Source organism: Ptiloglossa arizonensis, chromosome 5 (genome assembly GCF_051014685.1).
Source record: "Ptiloglossa arizonensis isolate GNS036 chromosome 5, iyPtiAriz1_principal, whole genome shotgun sequence".
In the NCBI taxonomy this organism is placed as follows: domain Eukaryota; kingdom Metazoa; phylum Arthropoda; class Insecta; order Hymenoptera; family Colletidae; genus Ptiloglossa; species Ptiloglossa arizonensis.
The window spans coordinates 28,026,839-28,049,445 of record NC_135052.1 but is presented as its reverse complement, the minus strand read 5'-3'; the positions used below and the strand labels follow the sequence as shown (position 1 = coordinate 28,049,445).

Genomic DNA, 22,607 nt, shown 5'->3' with positions numbered 1-22,607 from the left:
TTTATCTGAACAGTACTATATTGAACAGTACTGCCCAATAAGTTATCTGAACAGTACTACATTGAACAGTACTGTACTACTTTATCTGAACAGTACTACATTGAACAGTACTGTGCTACTTTATCTGAACAGTACTAAATTGAACAGTACTGTTCAATAAGTTTCATCGAACAGTACTAAATTGAATAGTACTGTTCAATAAATTTTGTCGAACAGTACTACATTGAACAGTACTGTACTACTTTATCGAACAGTACCAGATTGAACAGTACCGTTCGATAAGTTTTATCGAACGACTGAAACCTATTAAACGATCTGTTAGGTAAATGTTGACGAATAGGCGAATATTCCGTTGAAGAGGGTCAGGTTCGCTGTAGAGATAATCGGTGAGGAATGCCGTTGTCGGTCCGCGGCGTAAATTCGGAGGCGTTGCGTACGAATTTGCATGATCGCGGGGCGAAACGCGAGGGGACTCGCTCGTCCCGGGGAAACTCCTGAACAGGGATGACGTAGCCCCGACGAAGCTGAAACCAGTCGCGTCTCACGGCGAGGCTGGCGCGGACAGAGCCGATCTTCCATCGTGTCGTATCCGCTGGTGACCACCCACGTCGCGTGCACGCGCGGACGAGACGGTGACGATGATCGCGCTGATCCTTTCACCGGTCGGGGGTATCCTTATATATACAAGTATTCGCGCGGTATTCGCTTCGGAATGGTTCGAGGCTCGCCACGAGCGACCAACGACTCGACCGGCCGGATAAAGCGACGATCACCGGGACGATGTCACCGATACTCGCCCTGATCGCGGCGACGACCACGGTGCTCGTTCTAGGGACAGGTAACGCACATTTCCATTCTGTTTCTTACCGTCACCGACTGTACCTTTACCGGGGGTTTCGTTCGCCGTCAGTTGACTAAAACGTTCCATCGAAACCGGTTTCTACGGTATTGAAAATATAAGAAAAATATGAACGATGAGCGATCGAGAAACATAAGTACGTGCAAGTACGAGTATTTGGTAAGTTGTTAACGGAGAAACACGTGCTAAGGAAATTGTTTTCTAAGAGTTCTTGGTCGAGGTTCGTGAGAAATATGTGAAAATAATATTGTTTAGAGTTGGTCGTGGTTCGTGAAAAATACCTGCGAATCAAATTGTTTAATAAAAATTCTTGGTCGAGGTTCGTGAGAAATATGTGAAAATACAATTGTTTAGAGTTGGTCAAGGTTCGTGAGAAATATGTGTAAATGAAATTGTTTAATAAGAGTTGATCGAGGTTTGCGAGAGATACGTGCAAATGAAATTGTTTAATAAGAGTTGATCGAGGTTTGTGAGATATACGTGCAAATGAAATTGTTTTATAAGAGTTGATCGAGTGGCGTTTTTTTGCCAATAATTAGCTCCAACGTACTTCGATAATGTGGAAGAATAAATACAGAGAACGAGTAAATATAGAGTACGCGAAATTGAAAGGATACCACGGGTAAAAAAAATGATCAATCGATAAAAAAAATTTCACTTTCTGCAATTTTCATCCTACCTTTGCGAAAATAGCACGAACGAATCGTCGAGACTCTTCCGATTAAAATGAGTCCAAACACGACGTAAATCGGACTAGTTTTATTACCGCGTAATTTATTTACTATAGTAAGTTAAATTTGTATATCGATGAATGTAGTCCGATTTACGTCGTGTTTGGACTCATTTTAATCGGAAGAGTCTCGACGATTCGTTGGTGCTACTTTCGCAAATGTAGGATGAAAATTACAGAAAATGAAATAGTTTTGTTTACTCGCGGTCTCCCTTTGAAATATCGTTCCTTTATTTATTTTGTTTTAAACGTTATACCATTCTTAATTCCTTTCTACCAACGATACTTCGATGACGCGTTACGGTTTTATGAAATATTATTTAACGCGGGTCGAAATAAATAAAAAAAAAGTATCAAATTTTTAATTTCTCATTGAAACTCGGATGATAATAATTTTATCCAAAATTATATATTTGAATCTCTGATATATGTTTACAACGCGATAACGCTCGAAATATTGTTCCGCAAAAAACAGTACGCAATAAAATCGCAAATTGGTGGATTTCGCTAAGATTCGAACACGGTGTGTTTACGTGGTGTTTATTCTATAGACGAAAAGCTATACGAATCTGAAATTCGACCAAAGATATACGTAAAACGTACTAGTACGTGTCCAGTGGATTACCAATGATCCACGAAAAACATACTGGCGCGTGTTTCGCATACGACGCGTCAATTCGGGATTCTGTGGTTGTGCCCCCTTCTTCTCGAGGAATTTTTATGATATTTCTACGGGATAAAATCGAGCAACGAGATTCTGTAAAATATTTCGTTCCAACAGGTATTCTTCGTTAACAATCGGGAACGACGAGAATATTTAACTGTAATTTTTTTCCGGTGCATAGAGCACCTTCCTTCTAAGCGGGGAAGGTCTCGGTTCGAATCTCAACGATCCTGAATCTTTTTTTTCAATGTTTATTTCGAACGACTGCGATACCAACGAGCGTATACTTTACGAATGGTTCCGTTCAACGTCCGAGAAATATCGAAATGCAATTATTAAAGTAAACGTAAATTTCGATATTCGTAAATGAACGACTGGTTCCGCGAACTCACGCGACCGTGAGAGCGGCCGGTGACTGGTGACATTTACACGCGTATGGAAGAAAGATCGGTTTTAAGTACAGTCGACGAACAAAACGAAACGTCGTGCAATTTTTTTACAACACTGGCCCCGCGAGAACCAACTCGATCTGCGATTCCTTCGAGGACTTATCCTTGTTCCTTCCTGTAACACGCGTTTTTTCCTTTTTCGAGCGTTTCGCGAGCCGATTTCACGAGCGTCCTCGCATTCTTGTGGTGTACTATTTATACACCTTGACGCATCGAATTCAAAGTACACGTTGTTCCTTGTTTTCAGAGGGTTATGGCGCGAATGCTGGAAGCAGCAGTCAGGTGTACAGTATGTATTAATTTTATTATTATTATTATTATTAAATTCCTTCATCGCTCGCAAGTAAAGCAAATACATGTATACGTAGAGTGGTTTGCTGGAAACTGAACACCCGAATACTTTGTTAGTTTAAATAATAAAAAGAAACGTTGCCAACGACAGTTGCATTAACTCGTGAGGAACGTAATACGGTGGTAATAGTTTCGTTGTAAATGGCGGCGTAGAGGAGATTCGAAAACCAATTTTGTTTTTTTTTTTTGTTTTTTCTTTTAAACGAAGGGATCGTTATTTTGCGAGAGAATGCAATAGTACGGTTCCAAAAAATGTACAGAATTTGATAAACTTGCCGAGAAGAATAACTCGTACCATTCGAATATTACCATTTGCAGTGTTCGCTATTTGAGGTTAGGTTTGTAAACAGCTGTTGAGTTCTGATCCGTTCGTCTTCGTTTTTCGTTTGAGGTTAAAGTTGATCGCAACGATCATAATTGTAGCAATATCGAGGCTTTAACCTCGAATAAAAAGTGTAACGATGTTAATTTGTACTTCAATACCATTGTTCGCTTTTGTAACGAGCGTACTCTATGAATATACCATTTGGTAGAAATATCAAAATGTAATTATTAAAATAAACACGAATTTTAATATCCGTAAATTAAACGACTAAATGAAATCGTCCGAATAGAGAAAAATAACATTGAATACAATTTATTTTTCTTAAAAAAAAAATTGCATCGGTTTTAACAATTATTATTCGATAAATAGATATGTAAATGCGTTTCCTTCTTTCTAATACTTGGGCGTTTATAAAATCTATTTTTTCCATCGTATTATTGAATATTAAAGAAAATGAAAGTTGCTTCGATCTCGTTACCAATCTAGTACCTAACGATTGTTGTACAAATTTTATTTGTCAACGTTACCATCGAGATGGACTGTAATTTACAATTATATTGTCCTAAAAGATATACTGTAAAAATGTACACGAATGTTCGAACAGGTAGCGCTTCCGCATCCGCCAAGGCGTATGCAGGCTCAAGCGCAGGCGCAAGCGCAAGCGCAGACGCAACCGCGAACGCGTTCATTGGCAATTTTCCCGGAACCGCCGGGAGTCACGACGGGCACATAGGAATCCGTAGCTACGACAATGCCGGATATCTTACCGGTAATCAGCCCAACGATCGTCCCTCGGGTCATTCTGGACCCGGAGTAAAGGGTGGCCGCGGACGCGGCTGCCCGAAGTGCAAGTGGGAGGACGACGACTATTGGGAGAAGGAGGAAGAAGAGTACACGGAACCGGAAGAAAAGAACGACGAGGATTGTGACGATGGCGATGATGGACAATACAGGCCTGAACACGGTAAACACGGTCATCATGGAAGCAAACCGGGCTCGTCTCCAAATGTGCAGAAATTGGGGACACCAGGTTCGGGTGGAAGACCGGGACATGGTGGGGTTCCTGGGTCTGGAGGAGCACCAGGATCTGAAGCACCTGGTTCAGGTGGAACACCAGGATTTGGTGGGGCTCCAGGATCAGGAGGAGTGCCAGGATGCAGTGGAGCTCCAGGATGCGGTGGAGCACCAGGATCAGGAGGAGCGCCAGGATCTGGAGGGGCACCGGTCAAGCAAGGATATCCAGGATCGAGTGGAGCACCAGGATTCGGTGGTGCTCCAGGATCAGGAGGAGCACCAGGATCAGGAAGGGCACCAGGATTTGGTGGAGCTCCAGGATCAGGAGGAACACCAGGATTTGGTGGGGCTCCAGGATCAGGAGGTGCGCCAGGATTCGGAGGGACTCCAGGATTAGGAGGAGCACCAGGATCCGGAAAAGCACCAGGATTTGGTGGAGCTCCAGGATCAGGAGGAGCGCCAGGATGCGGTGGAGCTCCAGGATGTGGTGGAGCTCCAGGATCAGGAGGAGCGCCAGGACCAGGCGGAGTACCGGTCAAACAAGGATATCCAGGATCGGGTGGAGCACCAGGATTCGGTGGTGCTCCAGGATCAGGAGGTGCGCCTGGATTTGGTGGGACTCCAGGATTAGGAGGAGCACCAGGATCCGGAAAAGTACCAGGATTTGGTGGAGCTCCAGGATCAGGAGGAGCGCCAGGATGCGGTGGGGCTCCAGGATGCGGTGGGGCTCCAGGATCAGAAGGAGCACCTGTCAAACAAGGTTATCCAGGATCGAGTGGAGCACCAGGATTCGGTGGTGCTCCAGGATCAGGGGCACCAGGACCAGGAGCACCAGGAACAGGAGCACCAGGATTTGGTGGGACTCCAGGATTAGGAGGAGCACCAAGTTTTGGTAGGGCTCCAGGATCAGGAGGAGCACCAGGATCAGGTGGAGCTCCAGGATCAGGACGAGCACCAGGATTTGGTGGAGCTCCAGGATCAGGAGGAGCACCAGGATTAGGTGGAGCTCCAGGATCAGGAGGAGTGCCAGGATGCGGTGGGGCTCCAGGATGTGGTGGAGCGCCAGGATCAGGAGGTGCGCCAGGACCAGGAGGAGTACCGGTCAAACAAGGATATCCAGGATCGAGTGGAACACCAGGATTCGGTGGTGCTCCAGGATCAGGAAGTGCGCCAGGATTTGGTGGGACTCCAGGATTAGGAGGAGCACCAGGATCCGGAAAAGCACCAGGATTTGGTGGAGCTCCAGGATCAGGAGGAGCGCCAGGATGCGGTGGAGCTCCAGGATGTGGTGGAGCTCCAGGATCAGGAGGAGCGCCAGGACCAGGAGGATTACCGATCAAGCAAGGATATCCAGGATCGGGTGGAGCACCAGGATTCGGTGGTGCTCCAGGATCAGGAGGTGCGCCAGGATTTGGTGGGACTCCAGGATTAGGAGGAGCACCAGGATCCGGAAAAGCACCAGGGTTTGGTGGAGCTCCAGGATCAGGAGGAGCGCCAGGATGCGGTGGGGCTCCGGGATGCAGTGGGGCTCCAGGATCAGGAGGAACACCTGTCAAACAAGGTTATCCCGGATCGGGTACAACACCAGGATTCGGAGGGACACCGGTTAAAGGAGGCTATCCAGGAAGTGGAAGTCCATTCACTGGATCTCCATGGAACGCCCCTGGCCAACAAACTAGTCCTTTTGGGACTACTCCCAAGCCTGGCTGGAGTCAAGGAGGTTCAACGCCCGGTTCGCAGCCTTCTGGAAACTGGAACACAGGTTCCCCTACTGGCAAACCGGTTGGAACGACAACAGGATGGAACAAGGGTCCTGAAACAGGTTCCGATTGCTCCGGCAGTTATCAACCTGCCTCCGGATGCGGTCAAGGTTAGCTGGAATTTTATTTTTTTTTTTTTTCGTATACATTGGTCATTCGCACTGTTGCAAGGATAAATCCTATTGCACTCTATAAATTTTCAATGTCAACAAAAATGGAAAATAACGATGAAAAATTTTATAAACACTTATCTTTATTTTGAACCCCGACTTCGGAATAACCACCCGACGTATTCTAAGTTAACAGTCGTCAAGAGTTGAATCTATCTTGCCTTTAGGTTCGGGTGTTCCTGTGAAGCAGACTCCGGTTAATTTTGGTAGTCCCACGGGAGGATACAACCCTCAAGGATCTCCGGCTGGATGTTCCGGTGGTCCCTATGGTAATTGCGGCACTAAACCTAGTGCATCTCCCTATGGACCGAGTGCTGGACAGCTCGGAAGCGGATCACCTCAAAGTAACAACGGATATGGACCTAACGCGGGCCCTCATAATGGTCCAGGAGGCTCTGGAAGTCCAGGAAGTCCAGGAAGTCCAGGCGGTCCAGGAGGAATAGGGCAACCTGGTAGTTCGGGAAGTCCAGGTGGTCCAAAAAGTCCTGGAGGTCCAGGAAGTCCAGGCAGTCCAGGCAGTCCAGGAGGTCCTGGAGGTCCAGGTGGTCCAAGAGATTCTCAAACCCCTTATGGAGCATTCGCAGGTGCAAACGCCGTGAGCGGAGCTCACGCTGGAGTAGGAGGATCTCCAACTGGATTTTCCGGTAGTCCATATGGTCACCGTGCCATTAATCCTAATGGAACTCCATACACGCCAAATGACAGAAGTCCGGGAAGTGGATCACCACAAAGTAACAACGGATACGGACCTAACGCAAATCCTCATAGTGGTCCCGGAGCCCCAGGCAGTCCTGGAGGTCCAGGATATCCAGGAAGTCCAGGAAGTCCGGGAAGTCCAGGAGGTCCAGGAGGTCCAGGAGGTCCAGGAGGTCCAGGAGGTCCAGGAGGTCCAGGAGGTCCAGGAGGTCCAGGAGGTCCAGGAAGTCCGGGAAGTCCGGGAAGTCCAGGAGGTTCAGGATATCCAGGAAGTTTAGGAAGTCCAGGAAGTACAGGAAGACCGGGCAGTCCAGGAAGTACAGGAAGACCGGGCAGTCCAGGAAGTCCGGGAGGTCCAGGTAGTACAAGTCCCGGAAACGGAGCCGGTTTTGGACCAGCTGAAAGCGGAACGCCAGGTTTTCCGAGCGGAAACATTCCCCACGGAGGACAAAAACCATCTTACGGATCTGGTAGCACCACTCCTAGTGTGAAAGGAGGCCGGAAACCCAGCAACGGAGACAGTAAGATAATTCACATAAACGTGAATCCCGTCCAAGGAAGTCCGGCTGGAAGTAAACCTCATGGCAACACTGGCACCCCTCATGGAGGAATTGGAACGACACAACCTGGGTATCAACCGAGTCCTTACGACGGCACTGAAACCACGAAGCCTGTTCATCAACCAAGTCCTTACGGTGGCGCTGGAACCACGAATCCTACTTATCAACCAAGTCCTTACGGTAGCCCTGGAACTACAAAACCTGGTTATCAACCAAGTCCTTACGGTGGCGCTGGAAATACAAAACCTGCTTATCAACCGGGTCCTAACGGAGGTGCGGGACCTACAAAGTCTCCTTACCAACCAGGTTCTTACGATGGCACTGGAACCACAAAGTCTCCTTATCAACCAGGTCCTAACGGAGGTGTAGGACCTACGAAGTCTCCTTATCAACCGAGTCCTTACGACAGTACTGGAACGACAAAGCCTGCCTATCAACCAAGCCCTTACGGCGGAGCTGGAACTACAAAGTCTCCGTATCCAAACGGACCTCACGGAGTCGCTCCTGGAGGCAGCACTCCTGGATGGCCCGGTTCGGGAATAAACAAACCAGGAAGCCAAAGTCCACTAGGCACGCAACCTGGAAGCGGTGCTGGCGGTTGTATAGGTGTGTTTGCTCGCGTTTCAATATCGAAAATTATCGAGCGAGTGCGATACAATTGTTCGTAGTCCTCTTCCCTGCTTTCTTTGCTCCAAATGCAGATCCTTCGTAAAGGAAGTGCAGATCCTAATCTTCGGCATATGTCCTTCCACGTGTGATCGTCTATTTTCAGTCTTCGACTCGACAATAAACCTTCAGCGAAAACAATATCGAAGGTCTATCTAACTTTGGAATGTCCTAAATGTACGTTGTCGATGGCAGGTGGAAATCAGGGTTGCGGGGACGGATGTAGCCAGAGCACATCCCCGGATCACAAACCTTGCGATCAACATGGTCTTCCTAAAGTCGAGAAGAACACTGGAGCGATAGGTGGCGTACCAAGTGATTTCTCGCAAACTCCTCAAGGAGTCTTCCCTGGTGGAGCCCATGGTACGTACAGGGGACCTGGAAGTGGCGCACCTGGAAGCAGTGGACCTGGAAGTGGCGCACCTGGAAGCAGTGGACCTGGAAGTGGCGCACCTGGAAGCAGTGGACCTGGAAGTGGCGCACCTGGTTGCACTTATGGTAGTTGCCCTACTGGTTCGAATCCCACGTTCGGTGGTAAACCCGAGAACACAAATAAAATTTCCGCAGGGGCAGGAACCTACGGATGGAATCCGTTTTTGACTGGACAAGTGTCTCCTCCAAGTGGTGGTAATTATCGAACGAAAGGGTAGAACACTTCACGTGGAATTTAGTTCTCAGACCAGCATTCGACTGTTTAGATTCGTCCGTAACTACGACGGATAAGCCCATCGGTCTTGGGAATCCTTTTCTTAACGGAGCTCCGGAGAAAGTTGGCACAGCTATAGCCGGCGCGTGGAGTAGCGCCAATGCCGGAAGTCACTTCCCTCAGGGTGGCAACTCTCCGTTCGGAGATGGGACACCGAAACCCCTGGGCAAGGATAATCCCTTCCTTGGAGGAGGAGTGGGTACGGGGACAGGACCCACGAGAGGTGACATAGGTATTCCGGTACCTGGAAGTGGACCAGCTGCTCAGGGTCAACATCCTGGAAGTGGACCAGGTCAACATCCTGGAGGTGGACCAGGTCAACATCCTGGAAGTGGACCAAGTCAACTCCCTGGAGGTGGACCAGGTCAACAACCTGGTGGTGGACCAGGTCAATATCCTGGAAGTGGACCAGGTCAACTCTCTGGAGGTGGACCAAGTCAACACATTGGAGGTGGACCAGGTCAACAACCTGGAGGTGGACCAGGTCAACAACCTGGAGGTGGACCAGGTCAACTGCCTGGAGGTGGACCAGGTCAGCTCCCGAATGTGAATCCTTTCTTCGGTGGAGCAATTTCAGGAAGTTTCGCTTCTGGATCGACCGGTAGCGGGAGTCCTTCGAGCACGAAGAACCCTTCGGGGACGCACCGCGGCTCGGGAAGCGGAGGAGGCGTTGGATTCGGTTTGAACGGTTTTGGGGATTTCCCCGGACACGATATCGCCAGCGCCCTCGGTGGCGCGTTTTCTGGAGCGTTTAGCAGCTCCCACGCCTCGAGTTACGCGGACTCGAAGGCTGGCTCGATTTCCGGCTCAGGAGGTACGTATTGGAAGAAAGCTATACAGAATGCTACTGATAAGGAAACATAGCGAATCGTCGGATCTCGACTTATTGCACAACTATTTGGTAGACTGATCGTTTGATTTAAATATGAATTTATATCGAAGTTATTGAAGAATAATTTTTACGAGTTGTTGTTAACATTGAAAGATTACTACTACTGCTATGAGTTATTATTAATATCGGAGAATAACCTTTACGTGTTATTAATATCGAATAACTTGCATAAATTTATTTATTTATTTATTTAGTTGTTTGTTTCTTTAGTTACGGGCAGAAGACCCTTATATAAAATTATTAATAACTATAATTTTTTATATAAAGTTATCAATAACTATTGAAGAGTAACTTCTATAAGTTATTAATAAATTAGATAAAATTTATATTTAAATCAAATTATTGCCCAAAAATTATTTTTATTTTTTTTAAATAAAATAACCCAAGACCTACACCGTGTTTCGTTAGTGCTGGTTTTTGACTTCAACGGAAAAATCACTCTAACGATAAATAATCTCTAATTTCGGCTGTCTGGCGTTCAATGGAAGACTCCGGTGCACTAAGAAAAATTTGTTACGTCTGTGAGTACTATTTTCGATACGCAAGAGAATGACTTCTGCTTTTCAACCCGGATCTACCGGTTGAACTCATCGTTGAGGCTCGTCTAACAGGCACAGCGTTCGATGTTATTAATCGCTCGTCGAACAGACTTCGATTGCGAGATAACTTACGGGCGAGTAATTGGTTCGACCAGATTGTTCGACGATCGATAACGATCGATAAGGCAGGATCTGCTGGATAAAGCTGGCAACGAGTAGTAGTACGAAAGCGTGAAGATGTCTCGATTGTCTCGTCCGTGTAAACTTGGCACCCCTGTAATCGCGAAATCTATCCAGATCTAACCTATGATATCGCTGTGGAGCTATTTCTTTCCAGTATTCTTAATCGTGTCAGAGCTGATAATTCTGGTATTTTTATTTAACAAGTTTTCTTTCGACCTTGATACAAAATGTAGATAAACTTTGTTTCTTAACATTTTCCCTGTTATTTTAAACTTTCTATTCAGGCTGTATGTACCACTAGACTTAAGAAGAAGAAAAAGTGAAAAATGCAGAATAGTACAAATAAGTTTGTGTTTAATCGTTACATGCACAATAATTAACAACTACGTATAATGATTCGTTTTGCTCGAGCAAAGAATACGTAAAAAAGGGTTGCTTGTACAATCACTGCAAAACAACGCTACTCTTATAATTTTTCCGTCCAGCTACTTTAGTTTCGAATTTTTTATATTTTATTTGCAACAAGAAGTGTAAGGTTTTCTAACTGTCGATTATTTTAGTCAAATTTTGGTCAATGTAAATGGACGAATCGAGTAAAAAGACTTCAGTAACGAAATAGGTGCAATTGAACAAAAGTAACGAAATCAGGTTGTCGAAACGCGCATAGATCTTTCTTTCGGTTATCGCGATACATCGATTTCGCGACCTATCGATGGGTCGAGACCTTGGTTTGGAAAAAAAAAGAGTGCATGTGTGGTCCAAGAATTACGAGTTGAGGAAGTTTGTTGCTTCAGCGAATTCAGGCTAACCGATGTGGAACGGAAAATACGCGTCCGGATCGCAAAAGGTTAAAGGACGGAGACCTTAGATCGAGATTAATCCGATCGAATGAATGTAGATTCCCACGCGATGAGAACGCGGCTTCAAGGTTTACTGCCGAACCAAGTATAGGATCGGACGTGGCAGAAGTTGATTGACGATGAAGTCTTTCTCACAATAAAGCATAAATCAGAGACAGGGGCAGTGGTAATTAATAACAATCGCCGATCTCATCGAGCAGCTTCCGCTCTCTTACCGTGCGCGAACGTTACATAACCTCCTCTCGAATCGAAGATGGCCAAAATTTTGGTCGAACAACGGTCGACGAATAGAAACACCGTATAACGATTTATTTGTCACGTTTACTCGATACAAACGTTTATTCGGAGATCTTTATTTATTATATAGAAATTCCATTTGGATCTTTCATTGAACTCGGATCTTCCGAATTTTCGATTGTATTCGAAACTTTCGAATTTTCGACCGAACTCGGATCTCTCAAATTTTTGATCGAACAAATTTTTGCATTGCAGTACCAAGCCCTGATTTCGGACTAGCGAACGGCGGAAGTTGGGCCTCGAGTGGCGCGGCGAGTCAAGCCGGAAGTGGTTCCTGGTCCTCCAGCGGGGCATCCGCTTACGCCAGCAGCAGCGCAGGCAGTAAATAGAATTACAATTTTAAATTGATACGATGAAAAACATTTTCAATCTTTTGACATCATAAGCATTAAATGCTCCAATTTAAAGTGGGTGAAATCGATATAATGTAATTGTAAAATTAAAAAATGTTACTTCTTTAGTACTAAAAAAGAAAGAAAAACCTGCAGACAACATTAAATGACATTTAAACAGTTTATAAAAATCCTTTCTATAGCAACTTCTCGTATTATATATTTCGATGAGAATGGATACATAAAAATTCTGAAACAAATTTTAGTTCGAAGAAAATTTATGAGAAATAAAATTAAAAATTTTAATTCGAGTAGAATTTGTAAAGAATAAAAACAAAGATTCTTGCGCGACGAAATTTCTCAAAAAAATTCCCAAACTATAAATTTCTGCATTGTAAGATCGAAGCATCGAACACTGTTCAATGATTTATTACTTGTTACGTAATACTTGCATGCTATAAATGTGGTACAAGAGTTTCATGTATTTTACCAGACTTTCATTACGTGACTTGTAGTCTGTTATTCTTTTGAATAAAAATAAATATAAGTTCTGATAGAATTTTTAAAAATAAAAGTGAACTTTTTGTTTCGATGTTTGGTTTCTTCTGATGCAAGAATTCTCGTTTCAGGCTGGGCAGGCGCAGGTCCACATGCTGTGAAAGGATAATCGACGAAACACATTCAAGTGAAGAAGAATAACGTGTGAAGAAAAAGAAGACGCTTGGAATTACATTTAAATGAAACGCGAAGCTGCTTACAAAATTAATTTTATTTCGCTTTATTTGTACTTTTACTCGTAATTTATTTTACTTTGCTCGTCGTACTCGATACAATCTCGTATGGAACGACTGGTTCGTAGATTTTTTTACACCCGGAATCCTGTACGTTTACGTCGATAATTAGCGGAGAATTAATGCCGATTCTTCGACGCGATTGTACTATTATTACGCAGAGATGCTATCGGCTGATGTTCGACAGATAACGAATAGTGACATAAGCGATGAATCGGTCGCGTTCCTGAACAAACCCGAAGTGTTTCTATTAAACAACAAAGTAGTCGTCAAGAAAATCGTGTGTGTTCATTGTTTATTAATTTTTTTTAATCGTCTCACATTTCGTGGATGAAATAAGAATAACAATAAAATTGCGACAATTATTCGTGAAACGTATAATTTAAATAATGATACTAGAAAATTATTATCTTTTACGTAGAACGTGTACTACCTAGTTTTATCTATCGAACATACCTGATTTAACGAATATTGTGGACAATATGTATCTAATAGCGAGTTAATATAACTCTTCATTTATTTTTCGTATATAACTTGTATTTTATTATCATTCTTCGTGTGCTTCTTGTCCGTTATTAATTATAATATTATATGTTCCTAAATGCTTTAATATTTTTTTGCCCCGAAGATCCAAAAGTATTTTGATTCTTATTTCACACGACAAGGATCTCGTGTCGTTACAATTTAGTTACAGAAAAAATCTAAAATGTGTCATAAATAGCTCTGTACCGATACTTTACTAATGTGTACCACGCTATCGCGCGGAAATTTTTGGTACTTATTAGCCATCGTCTTGTTAGTTTCTTCGCACTTTTCTTTAGACGTTACGTTTCTCTGTTTCAATTAACGTTTTTACGTTACAAAGTTTATAATAATACAAATCTAAGGTAAACGCTCGGTTATCGTGAAAAACAAAGACCTAAAAGCAAAGTGCAAAGAAGATGGAATTGATGTGCAGTTTTCTAACCCAATTTCGACATAACCCCTACACGACGTAATACTTCGGGCAAACGTAATCGAAAGAAGAATCGAGAAATAAACTAATCACTATTATTCACCGCGAAGAACGAATTTTGACCTTGGTCAAGTGACGGGATCGCCTGTGGGTATTCTGTTTGTATTAAATGCCTTCAAATGTTCTCCGAGAAGCGACGATGTATGCACACACAAACGCATACACAGAGTTTCTGAAAAATAAAAGGAATAAATACGAGGAAACGATCAATGGGTCACAATGGGGCGACCTATCCTTCACGAAGACGATTTATGTATGTATTGCATTTATTTATAGTTCTATTCTTCGATACAAGACAATTGAACAGCGCAGCGATCCTGTGGTCTAAACATCGACCAATCAATGTATCCGCCACGGCCTCTGGTGTCGTTTAATAATTCGTAATCGTTCATAATTAATCGATAAAAGATTACTTCTTGTATAGTTACATTATCGATTGGATCATAATCAGAATGTATTCATTTTATGATTAATGATCTATGAGTGAATGGTGTTCGATAGGTTACGTTCACTTTGATTACTTGTAGTATTCATTAATAATCAGTATCGATTATTCGTAATTTCTTTCAATATTTTTTATATTCTTAACAAGACCTAACATTTATTCAAAAATTACATTCGACCCAATCATCTCTCCCCTTACAACGTGAACCGGGTTGTCGTTCAATAAACGTTACGATGTTCCTAAACGTCAAATCGAATGCACAACTAAATACACGACTGCAAGTCGCCAGCCATCGTTCAGTGTCCAACTATTAGGATGCATGACGTATGCTAACTATTGTTTGGCAAATATTTATACAGTACATTTGTTATAAACTCGCGCGAAATGTACATTTATTTCAATAAACAATATAAATTTATAATATTTCAAATGTTTTTGAATTCACATTTAGAAAAACGTAGCTTTAAGACAGCATTTGACGAGCAACGAGCGAGGGTAATAAAAGAGACAGTCAGAATCGGCCCAACGAAAAATTAGATAAGGTTTTTCCTTTTCCGGAAGGAAAAGTACTGTTGAACCGAGCAGGGTTGAGCGAAGAGTCGTGAAGCGTTGTAAAGAGTTGTATCGTAGTCACGTTATTTACTGCTACCTTACTATTGTCAAGGTATTGATTATTTATAACTTAATAAATTATACCACATAACTTTAAAAAATCGCTTGATACATAGACTAATTTAGTTTAATAATCTTCTTGATTTTTGAAATTACACCCCATAGAAACAGATGTTTTTAATTATGTTCTGTATTAACGTGTAACAATTATCATTTCGATCCAATTATTATTTCATGAAGGAAATCAGTTATAAAATGCCTTCGATTTTTATTAAAGATTCCAGACTAGCTCCCTAAGTGTCCGTTAAAATCTCGTCACTTTTAGCCTTGCCAAAATTCAATTTGCAGCCTCGTCTTTCACGCGGGTCGCGTAAACACAGTCATCGGATCGTCTAATGGATGTAAATATAACGCCGTGCCTGCGGAAATACCACTTATGTCACCGGCGTAATCCCAAGATAGATGTCTGCACAATCCACACTCACGCTTATGAATTATTCATGACACGGGGCGCGGAGAACGATCAAGCAGCGAATCTATAGTTAGACGCACCATCGATGCAGCCAATAGCCTCGGAACGATGATTCTTTCGATTCGCGAGTCACACAAATATACAGGGTGTATCGTACGCGTAGAATCTACATATTTCAGAGGTGAATCGAGGACAAACAATATAAAAAGTATTATATAATATAATTACTTATCAATTAATATAATATAAATTATTTCTATATATAGAAATATATAGAAATTTATATTTATATTTATAAGTATGTAAAGTAATTTACAAGACAATAATTAAATATTAATTAATTAGAGTTCATCAATCTGAAATATTCATTTATTTTTTAGAAGCTGCTATTAGAGGATAACAAGCTCTCTGTTTGACCTTGTTTCCAAGGCATGGCGGTTTTTGTATTCCTGTAATTTTTAATCGCAAACTAAACTAGTTTAATTAATTCTATTAAACTGTTTGTATACAATGCTCGATAAGAGCTTGGTATTTCTCGATCCTTGTTGACAATTCTGTTCTATAAGTCGTAATTCCATTTCTAGTACTATCTACAAAACAACTATGCATTACTGGGGTACAAAAATAGCTATAACTTAGGAAACAAGATACATAGATATTCTACATATTCTACATTTTTGTAGAAACTTTTTTCATTGTTTGTCTTTGATCTATCGTTGCAGTAGGTAAGAAAAATATGTGTCGTGTTTTGTAAGTGTTACATTATATATACTTAAACCCATTAGACGATCGGATGACTATGTTTGCGCACGCCCAGGTGTTACGATACACCTTGTATACATATTACGAGATACAACACGCGATAAATAATCCGCTGGACGGATTTTATTACTTTCTATGTCACTGGTAGCGGATCTATCGAGATGCTTACGAACAATAAGCTTTCAAGGCCTGGAATGTATAAGGACCCCTTGAGATTTTGTAATAAGAAGAGAAGAAAAACAAGTTATTCATCACTCGTTTAATGGACTCGGTGCTTTTTCATACCTATCGAACAATATAAAAGTAACTATTAATTTTATAACGTTTCCTCAATGTTTCTGTTACTTAGTATCTACATTTATTGCACTGTTAGTTTCATAAGTGTCTTTCACATTAATTTTTTTAACGATAGTAAACAATGATAGTAGTACGGTAAATACGTTGTGAATAAATAAATACTTTTCCTCGTTTACAAATCATATTTTTAAAAATTCCCCTGTTTGTTGTTTGTACGCGTACTTTTTTGCAACGACCACTTCTAAATTAACACATTGCAAGAGGAAGTACTAAGTAGGAAGTTGTACGAATCGAATAATAAACCAAGACGATAAAAACCCATTCGATTAGCGCAATTATCGAATCGCGTCATTCTCGTTTTGCCATCTTCGTCTTCGAAGACACGCGCAACGGTCGGATCGATGGAACAGGAAGACAAAAAGCGTGAAAAAAATTGTGCGTTACACATGGTAAGTACAGCGGTCGATCGTTTATTAAAACTGTACAATTTACATACTTTGAAGCTGTTCTTTCGAAGTAGAATTAAGTGTCGCGGAAGAGTAGCTTGCCAATGTTACACGCGACTGGAATAACGAGATAAAGATACTAACTGGAAAAGCAACAATCCTTCGATTTTTTGTCAAGACTTATAACAGTATAAATTACATAAATTTTGTTATAGTCGATAAATTAACGTGGATGAATTGACCATAGATACGACGACAGGTTGGCAGCATTTGCTACACTCTTGAGCCTCGATGTTCTGTCGATGAGTGATAATTTACTTGATTTTTCCTGCTCCTACTTTGTACGTGCCCTTCCCGGATGAATCGATGTTGGCCGCACTGCTGCTATAAACACCTTTGGCACCGGTGACGGTACCGCTTTTGCTCGCGCCCTCGTCGATATCGCCCATGCGCGAGAAAATACTAATTCAAAGGAAAGGTAAACGTGCAATTAATCGCTTTGTCGTTCAATGACTCTGATGACTAACAGGCAGGGCCGTGCCTAGGTATTTTGATACCCACGATAGCAATGGAACGCAGCCCCATTGTTCGTATTGCGGTAGATCCGCATACGCAGGTTTTGCATAGTATCGTAAACAATTATTACTCGAATTATGCGAACAGCAAAGTACAAAATTTGATTTTTTACGGGCAAAATTTGATTCCCATAACGGACGACGAATGAAAATAACATAACGTTTATACGATTGATCGGTTGAAATATAATATTGCTCTACGATTTCAATTTCTGATAAAAAATTATTCGTCTTTTGTTCGCTAAACGAAATCTTTTTAAGATAAGAATTTTCACTCGTCTCTGTCATAAGCGCGTTCGCAGCCTGCCTTGTCACAGCCCTGACCAGCATGAAACAGTTCGTATGAACAAATGTAAGAGATTTGAAAACCTACTCTACTCCGTGACCACCATAGCCAGGACCGCCGAAGCCGCCAGGGCCGCCGAAGCCACCAGCGTTTGCGTTTGCAGTTGCAGATGCGCTCGCACTGCCGCCACCGAAAGCATTGGCGCTTGCGGTTGCATGTGCATTCGCGCTGGATCCACCGAATCCGCCTTTACAACCACCAGGGCAGTTACCTCCGCCGTATCCACCAGCGCCACCACCTCCAGCGCCACCAGCTCCAGTGCCACCGTATCCACCGGCGCCACCAGCTCCACCTCCAGCGCCACCAGCTCCACCTCCTGCGCCACCATATCCTCCAGCGCCGGATCCACCATATCCTCCAGCTCCACCTCCAGCGCCGGATCCACCAAATCCACCAGCACCACCTCCGGCGCCGGATCCACCGTATCCACCGGCTCCACCTCCAGCGCCGGATCCACCAAATCCACCGGCACCACCTCCGGCGCCGGATCCACCGTATCCACCGGCACCACCTCCAGCGCCGGATCCACCGTATCCATCGGCACCACCTCCAGCGCCGGATCCACCGAATCCACCAGCTCCACCTCCAGCGCCGCCGAAACCTCCGGCTCCTCCACCGCGTCCACCGCCACTACCAGCTCCTCCACCACGTCCACCGCCACCACCGGCTCCTGCTCCACCTTTTACACCACCGTATCCACCAGCTCCACCAGCTCCACCTCCTGCACCGCCGTATCCACCAGCTCCACCTCCTGCACCGCCGTATCCACCAGCTCCACCTCCAGCGCCGCCGTAACCTCCGGCACCTCCACCTGCTCCACTTCCAGCGCCGCCGAAACCTCCGGCACCTCCACCAGCTCCACCACCGCGTCCACCACCACCACCGGCTCCTGCTCCTGCTCCTCCAGCACCGCCATAACCACCGGCACCACCGTAACCACCATTCTTAGTTACTCCGCCGCCACCTAATGCAACAAGAAAATATATTGTCATCGTTTGTAAAATAACTCGTCCAACTGTAACAATAATCTGTACCGATTGTAACGATCGAATAAAACTTTTTCACTATTTCCGTTTTAAAGAAAATTGACTTTGAAAAGTCGATTGATACGCGTGCGTTGCGAACGTAAGTAGAAATAACGAGTAATGGACAGACACGTTAGCCAAGACTTATGCAATCGCACGTGTGTCCGACAAATGCAGAAATTGTACTTCTGAAAAACGAAATCTTACTTAACATTTGTTTCAAATTGTTTAAACAACGTGTCAACCCCACTGTATGAATATAGACAAAGGAAAATTGCATTCTAGACTAATATTAAGTGGAAAATTAATATAATACTTTACATTATTATATTCGGACTTGAAAACCGATTGAACACGACCAATCGTTGTCGGTTTATCGATCCCTAACCTTAAAATTGATTCGTAGACTCGACTCAGAGCTTTGATTTTAACGAAAGTCCCCAAGTCTTACCTCCGTGACCACCGCCGCCACCGTTTCCACCTCCAGCGCCGGATCCTCCGTAACCACCTGCACCACCTCCAGCGCCGGATCCACCGTAACCACCGGCACCACCTCCAGCGCCGGATCCACCGTAACCACCGGCACCACCTCCAGCGCCGGATCCACCGTAACCACCGGCGCCACCTCCAGCGCCGGATCCACCGTAACCACCGGCACCACCTCCAGCGCCACCGGCACCACCGCCAGCGCCACCGGCACCACCTCCAGCGCCGGATCCTCCGTAACCACCAGCTCCAGATCCACCATATCCACCAGCACCACCGCCAGCACCACCGCCACGGCCACCTCCGGAACCTCCACAACCTCCACCGCCACAACCACCTGGACCACCTCCGTGTCCTCCAGCACCTCCTCCAAGTCCGCCACCTCCTCCTAGTCCACCACCTCCTCCGAGTCCACCTCCGAGTCCACCTCCAAGTCCACCTCCAAGTCCACCTCCACTTCCACCTCCACTTCCACCCCCACTTCCAAATCCACCTCCTTTGCCACCGCCAAAGCCGCCGCCACTTCCAAATCCACCGCCGCCTCCGCCTCCACCACCTCCTCCGCCGCCGCCACCTCCACCGAATCCACCTCCGAATCCACCGCCTAATCCACCGCCTAATCCGCCGCCTAGTGCTTTATCCAGTCCAAAGCCAGCATTGGCCAAGGTTTTCGCCAAATTCTCAGCTTGCCCGCCAAACGCGTTTGCACTGCGCTTCTCCCTGATCTCTGCACCTAAACAAACATTTGTAAAATTGGTCGTTGAATCGTTGAACGTGTCACGATCGTTTCGCGTATGGTATTCGCGACGTGTCCCGTTGAAGCATTTTGTTCGTGCCTCGCGAGCACAACTAACCTGTATCGCGTAAGGTTAGAATTGGGAAAACACGCGGAAGAAAATAAATACCCCGTGGACCGAACCAATCGGTCTCGTGTACTCGTTAATTACTCGCGATGCAATTAAAAAACAATCGATCAATTCACGCCTCAAAGCATTGGCAAGAATTAAATATCACGAGACTTGCGAGTAAATCGTAATGCAAGCAAAAGATCGAATCCGGGAGGGAATCGAGTAGTGTCGGGTTCTCGAGAGGATCATCGTTACAAAACATTTACGATCGTTGTAATCCGTAATCGATCGGAACTTTTGAACGTTATCGCGGATCAGAGATCAAAGGCACCGATCGAACTGCCGCGTTGACAGGACGTGGTGGGAATGCGAGTTATTACACGAACGGTGAGATACGCGAGGATAACAAATATTTCTCGGTAGGAAAAATGAAGGTTCTAATAATTTTTCGCACGAAACGCGATACACGCATTTAGTTTTTAACGGAAAACGAATAACAAACGGTAATACGAAAATCTCGAGCTTACAACGCGTTCAGGACTACGATTTTTACGAGATACGGAAAAGAGAAATGAAAAATGGAAATACCTTGTGCGTGGACGCAGAGAAGGGCCAGCAGGGCTAATAGCCCGATCGTTCGATTCCGCCACATGATGTTGGGATCGATTCTTCTATACTGCTGGTTCGCGAGTCGCTCATCTTTATATCGTCCCTCCCACTCTGATTTCCCGCGATTCTTCCTTAAAGCACTGCCGCTTCTTCGAACGCAGATCTAAGCGCGAAACGGCAACGGGGGCAAAAAAACGTACGTTGGCCAAGGCTAAGGTAACCGTCGACGGACATGCAGCTCGTCGAATCGACGAATCGTCGATCGTTTCTTGTTCGCGCCTACTCCCGCGAATCCATCGCCTCCAGCAATTCAGACGTCGTTGAACTTGATGATCGACTTTAGCCTCGGACATCACGGGTTGGTTGTTTCTTTTCGATTACAGGGTTTTCTCGATTATTAATTTCGATTTGTAAACAAAATACCACGTTCTGTGCCTTAGAATCACGTGCTGTTATAGTCGTACCTCTATAGCGTCTAAGGAATTGCACACGCTCGATTCCATTAACCCTGGGTGACTAAGGCACGATCCCTAAAGACCTTGAAAAATTTAATTTTTAAATTAATTCTAAGTTGGCGGCAGTGAAATATCTAATATCCAGTGATTTTTCCTAGTAGACATGTTTGTCACCGTTTATCCGATTATCGAACACAGGGGTTTTGTAGCACTCCACGTTACCCAATGTGCTATTTAATTTTAGTGTTTCTCGCCCAGGGTTGATCAGTGCCATCTGGCGAAGGAACTGAATTGTTTTGTATTTACCATATAGGAAAAGTTAGGTTTACCGATTAATTCGGATAATCGAGATTTTTGTATTCTGACAATATTTGTTCATACTTTATTAATCTGGACCGTATGGATCGTTTTCTTACGGTCTTCTAAATTTGATATCTTGTGTCCCTACTTGTCACATCGTTCCAACTTCTACACTTAAGCGCGCCATCAAATTTTTCGGCGCTACCGCTTCGTACTTTTTTTAGATTTATCGATATTTGTTTTGTTTTATATCTTTAAGGTTAGTTTTAAAAGCAGCCGAAAGACTGCACATTTGCCTTGGAGCATAAAGATCTATTCGGTGTAGTATGTTTATTTAACAACTTTATCCCGCCATAACAGGATACAAATGGAATAAAATATAAAAAGAAAGAAAATAAGATAAATATAGAGTACATATATATACATTGGATACTTCATGGTGATAAGACGACGTTCGTCGATTGTTGCTTCACGATTTAACCCTAGACCTAACGTAAGGATGGTAAATTCGATACATATACTTTCTTCGTCTATATAATAAACACATTTTAATAATAATAATTATTATTATAATAATGTCTGACGACTAGTAATCCTTGAAGCTACGTAATATTTTACTTTCTCGCGCATCCTTCGTCCGGATATTTTTTCATAACTCACAATACGTCATTTGTTACGTGATTTTTTCAATTTTCCTAAAGGAAATTCAAACTTTTCTTTAATCAGCATTATTTATCGAACGGGGAATCACCCGTTCGATCAGGACATAGAAAAACCAAAAAGATAACAATTGGTAAAACCAATGGATCGCCCACCAATTACGTCACTGGGGATTTTGTGTACGCGATTGTATTTTTCAATAATCGCTTCACTGGTCGATCGTTCCCCATGATTCAACAATTTTGGAGATCGATAAGAGAAGCTTCATTGTGTAATCAAGAGCTTTGTCGAATCGAAAGTCGCTGCCACAATCGATTCACTATCGAACTAACGTATTCCAAATTGCGCTTCGTAATACAGTTTGTACGCGCCAACGGAGAATTGTCGATAACCCCTTGCGATTTGTCTCT

General features: G+C 43.8%; 2 protein-coding genes and 1 long non-coding RNA gene across 4 annotated transcripts; 1 reads left to right on the top strand and 2 right to left on the bottom strand.

Annotated features, from left to right (window-relative positions):
* Positions 1-696: 696 nt before the first annotated feature.
* Positions 697-17,263, top strand: LOC143147539 (uncharacterized). 2 transcript variants are annotated; one of them, XM_076312858.1, is made up of 10 exons: positions 697-838; positions 2,950-2,991; positions 3,983-6,262; positions 6,490-8,184; positions 8,440-8,871; positions 8,943-9,764; positions 11,917-12,042; positions 12,683-14,112; positions 14,756-14,968; positions 15,265-17,263. In XM_076312858.1, the coding sequence occupies exons 1-8, from the start codon at positions 781-783 to the stop codon at positions 12,718-12,720; spliced, it is 5,493 nt and encodes a 1,830-aa protein (XP_076168973.1). In that variant the 5' UTR covers positions 697-780; the 3' UTR covers positions 12,721-14,112; positions 14,756-14,968; positions 15,265-17,263. The 2 variants fall into 2 exon arrangements, with proteins under 2 accessions (XP_076168973.1, XP_076168974.1); XM_076312859.1 differs by lacking the exon at positions 14,756-14,968.
* Positions 16,902-20,902, bottom strand: LOC143147544 (uncharacterized). The gene is made up of 4 exons (XM_076312871.1): positions 20,762-20,902; positions 19,291-20,058; positions 17,842-18,778; positions 16,902-17,355 (listed from the first exon to the last, which is right to left on the bottom strand). The coding sequence occupies exons 1-4, from the start codon at positions 20,823-20,825 to the stop codon at positions 17,208-17,210; spliced, it is 1,917 nt and encodes a 638-aa protein (XP_076168986.1). The 5' UTR covers positions 20,826-20,902; the 3' UTR covers positions 16,902-17,207.
* LOC143147549 (uncharacterized) lies at positions 20,875-22,022 on the bottom strand. Its single transcript, XR_012992280.1, has 2 exons — positions 21,247-22,022; positions 20,875-21,151 (listed from the first exon to the last, which is right to left on the bottom strand). It is a non-coding gene; the product is annotated as an uncharacterized LOC143147549 (long non-coding RNA).
* Positions 22,023-22,607: the final 585 nt, after the last annotated feature.

Coding starts and splice junctions, on each gene's coding strand:
- LOC143147539 (XM_076312859.1), top strand. CDS start 781: ATGTCACCGATACTCGCCCTGATCGCGGCGACGACCACGGTGCTCGTT. Junction 839..2,949: donor GGTGCTCGTTCTAGGGACAG/GTAACGCACATT, acceptor CCTTGTTTTCAG/AGGGTTATGGCGCGAATGCT. Junction 8,185..8,439: donor CGGTGCTGGCGGTTGTATAG/GTGTGTTTGCTC, acceptor TGTCGATGGCAG/GTGGAAATCAGGGTTGCGGG.
- LOC143147544 (XM_076312871.1), bottom strand. CDS start 20,825: ATGTGGCGGAATCGAACGATCGGGCTATTAGCCCTGCTGGCCCTTCTC. Junction 20,059..20,761: donor TCTCTGCGTCCACGCACAAG/GTATTTCCATTT, acceptor ATGTTTGTTTAG/GTGCAGAGATCAGGGAGAAG. Junction 18,779..19,290: donor TGGCGGCGGTGGTCACGGAG/GTAAGACTTGGG, acceptor TTGTTGCATTAG/GTGGCGGCGGAGTAACTAAG.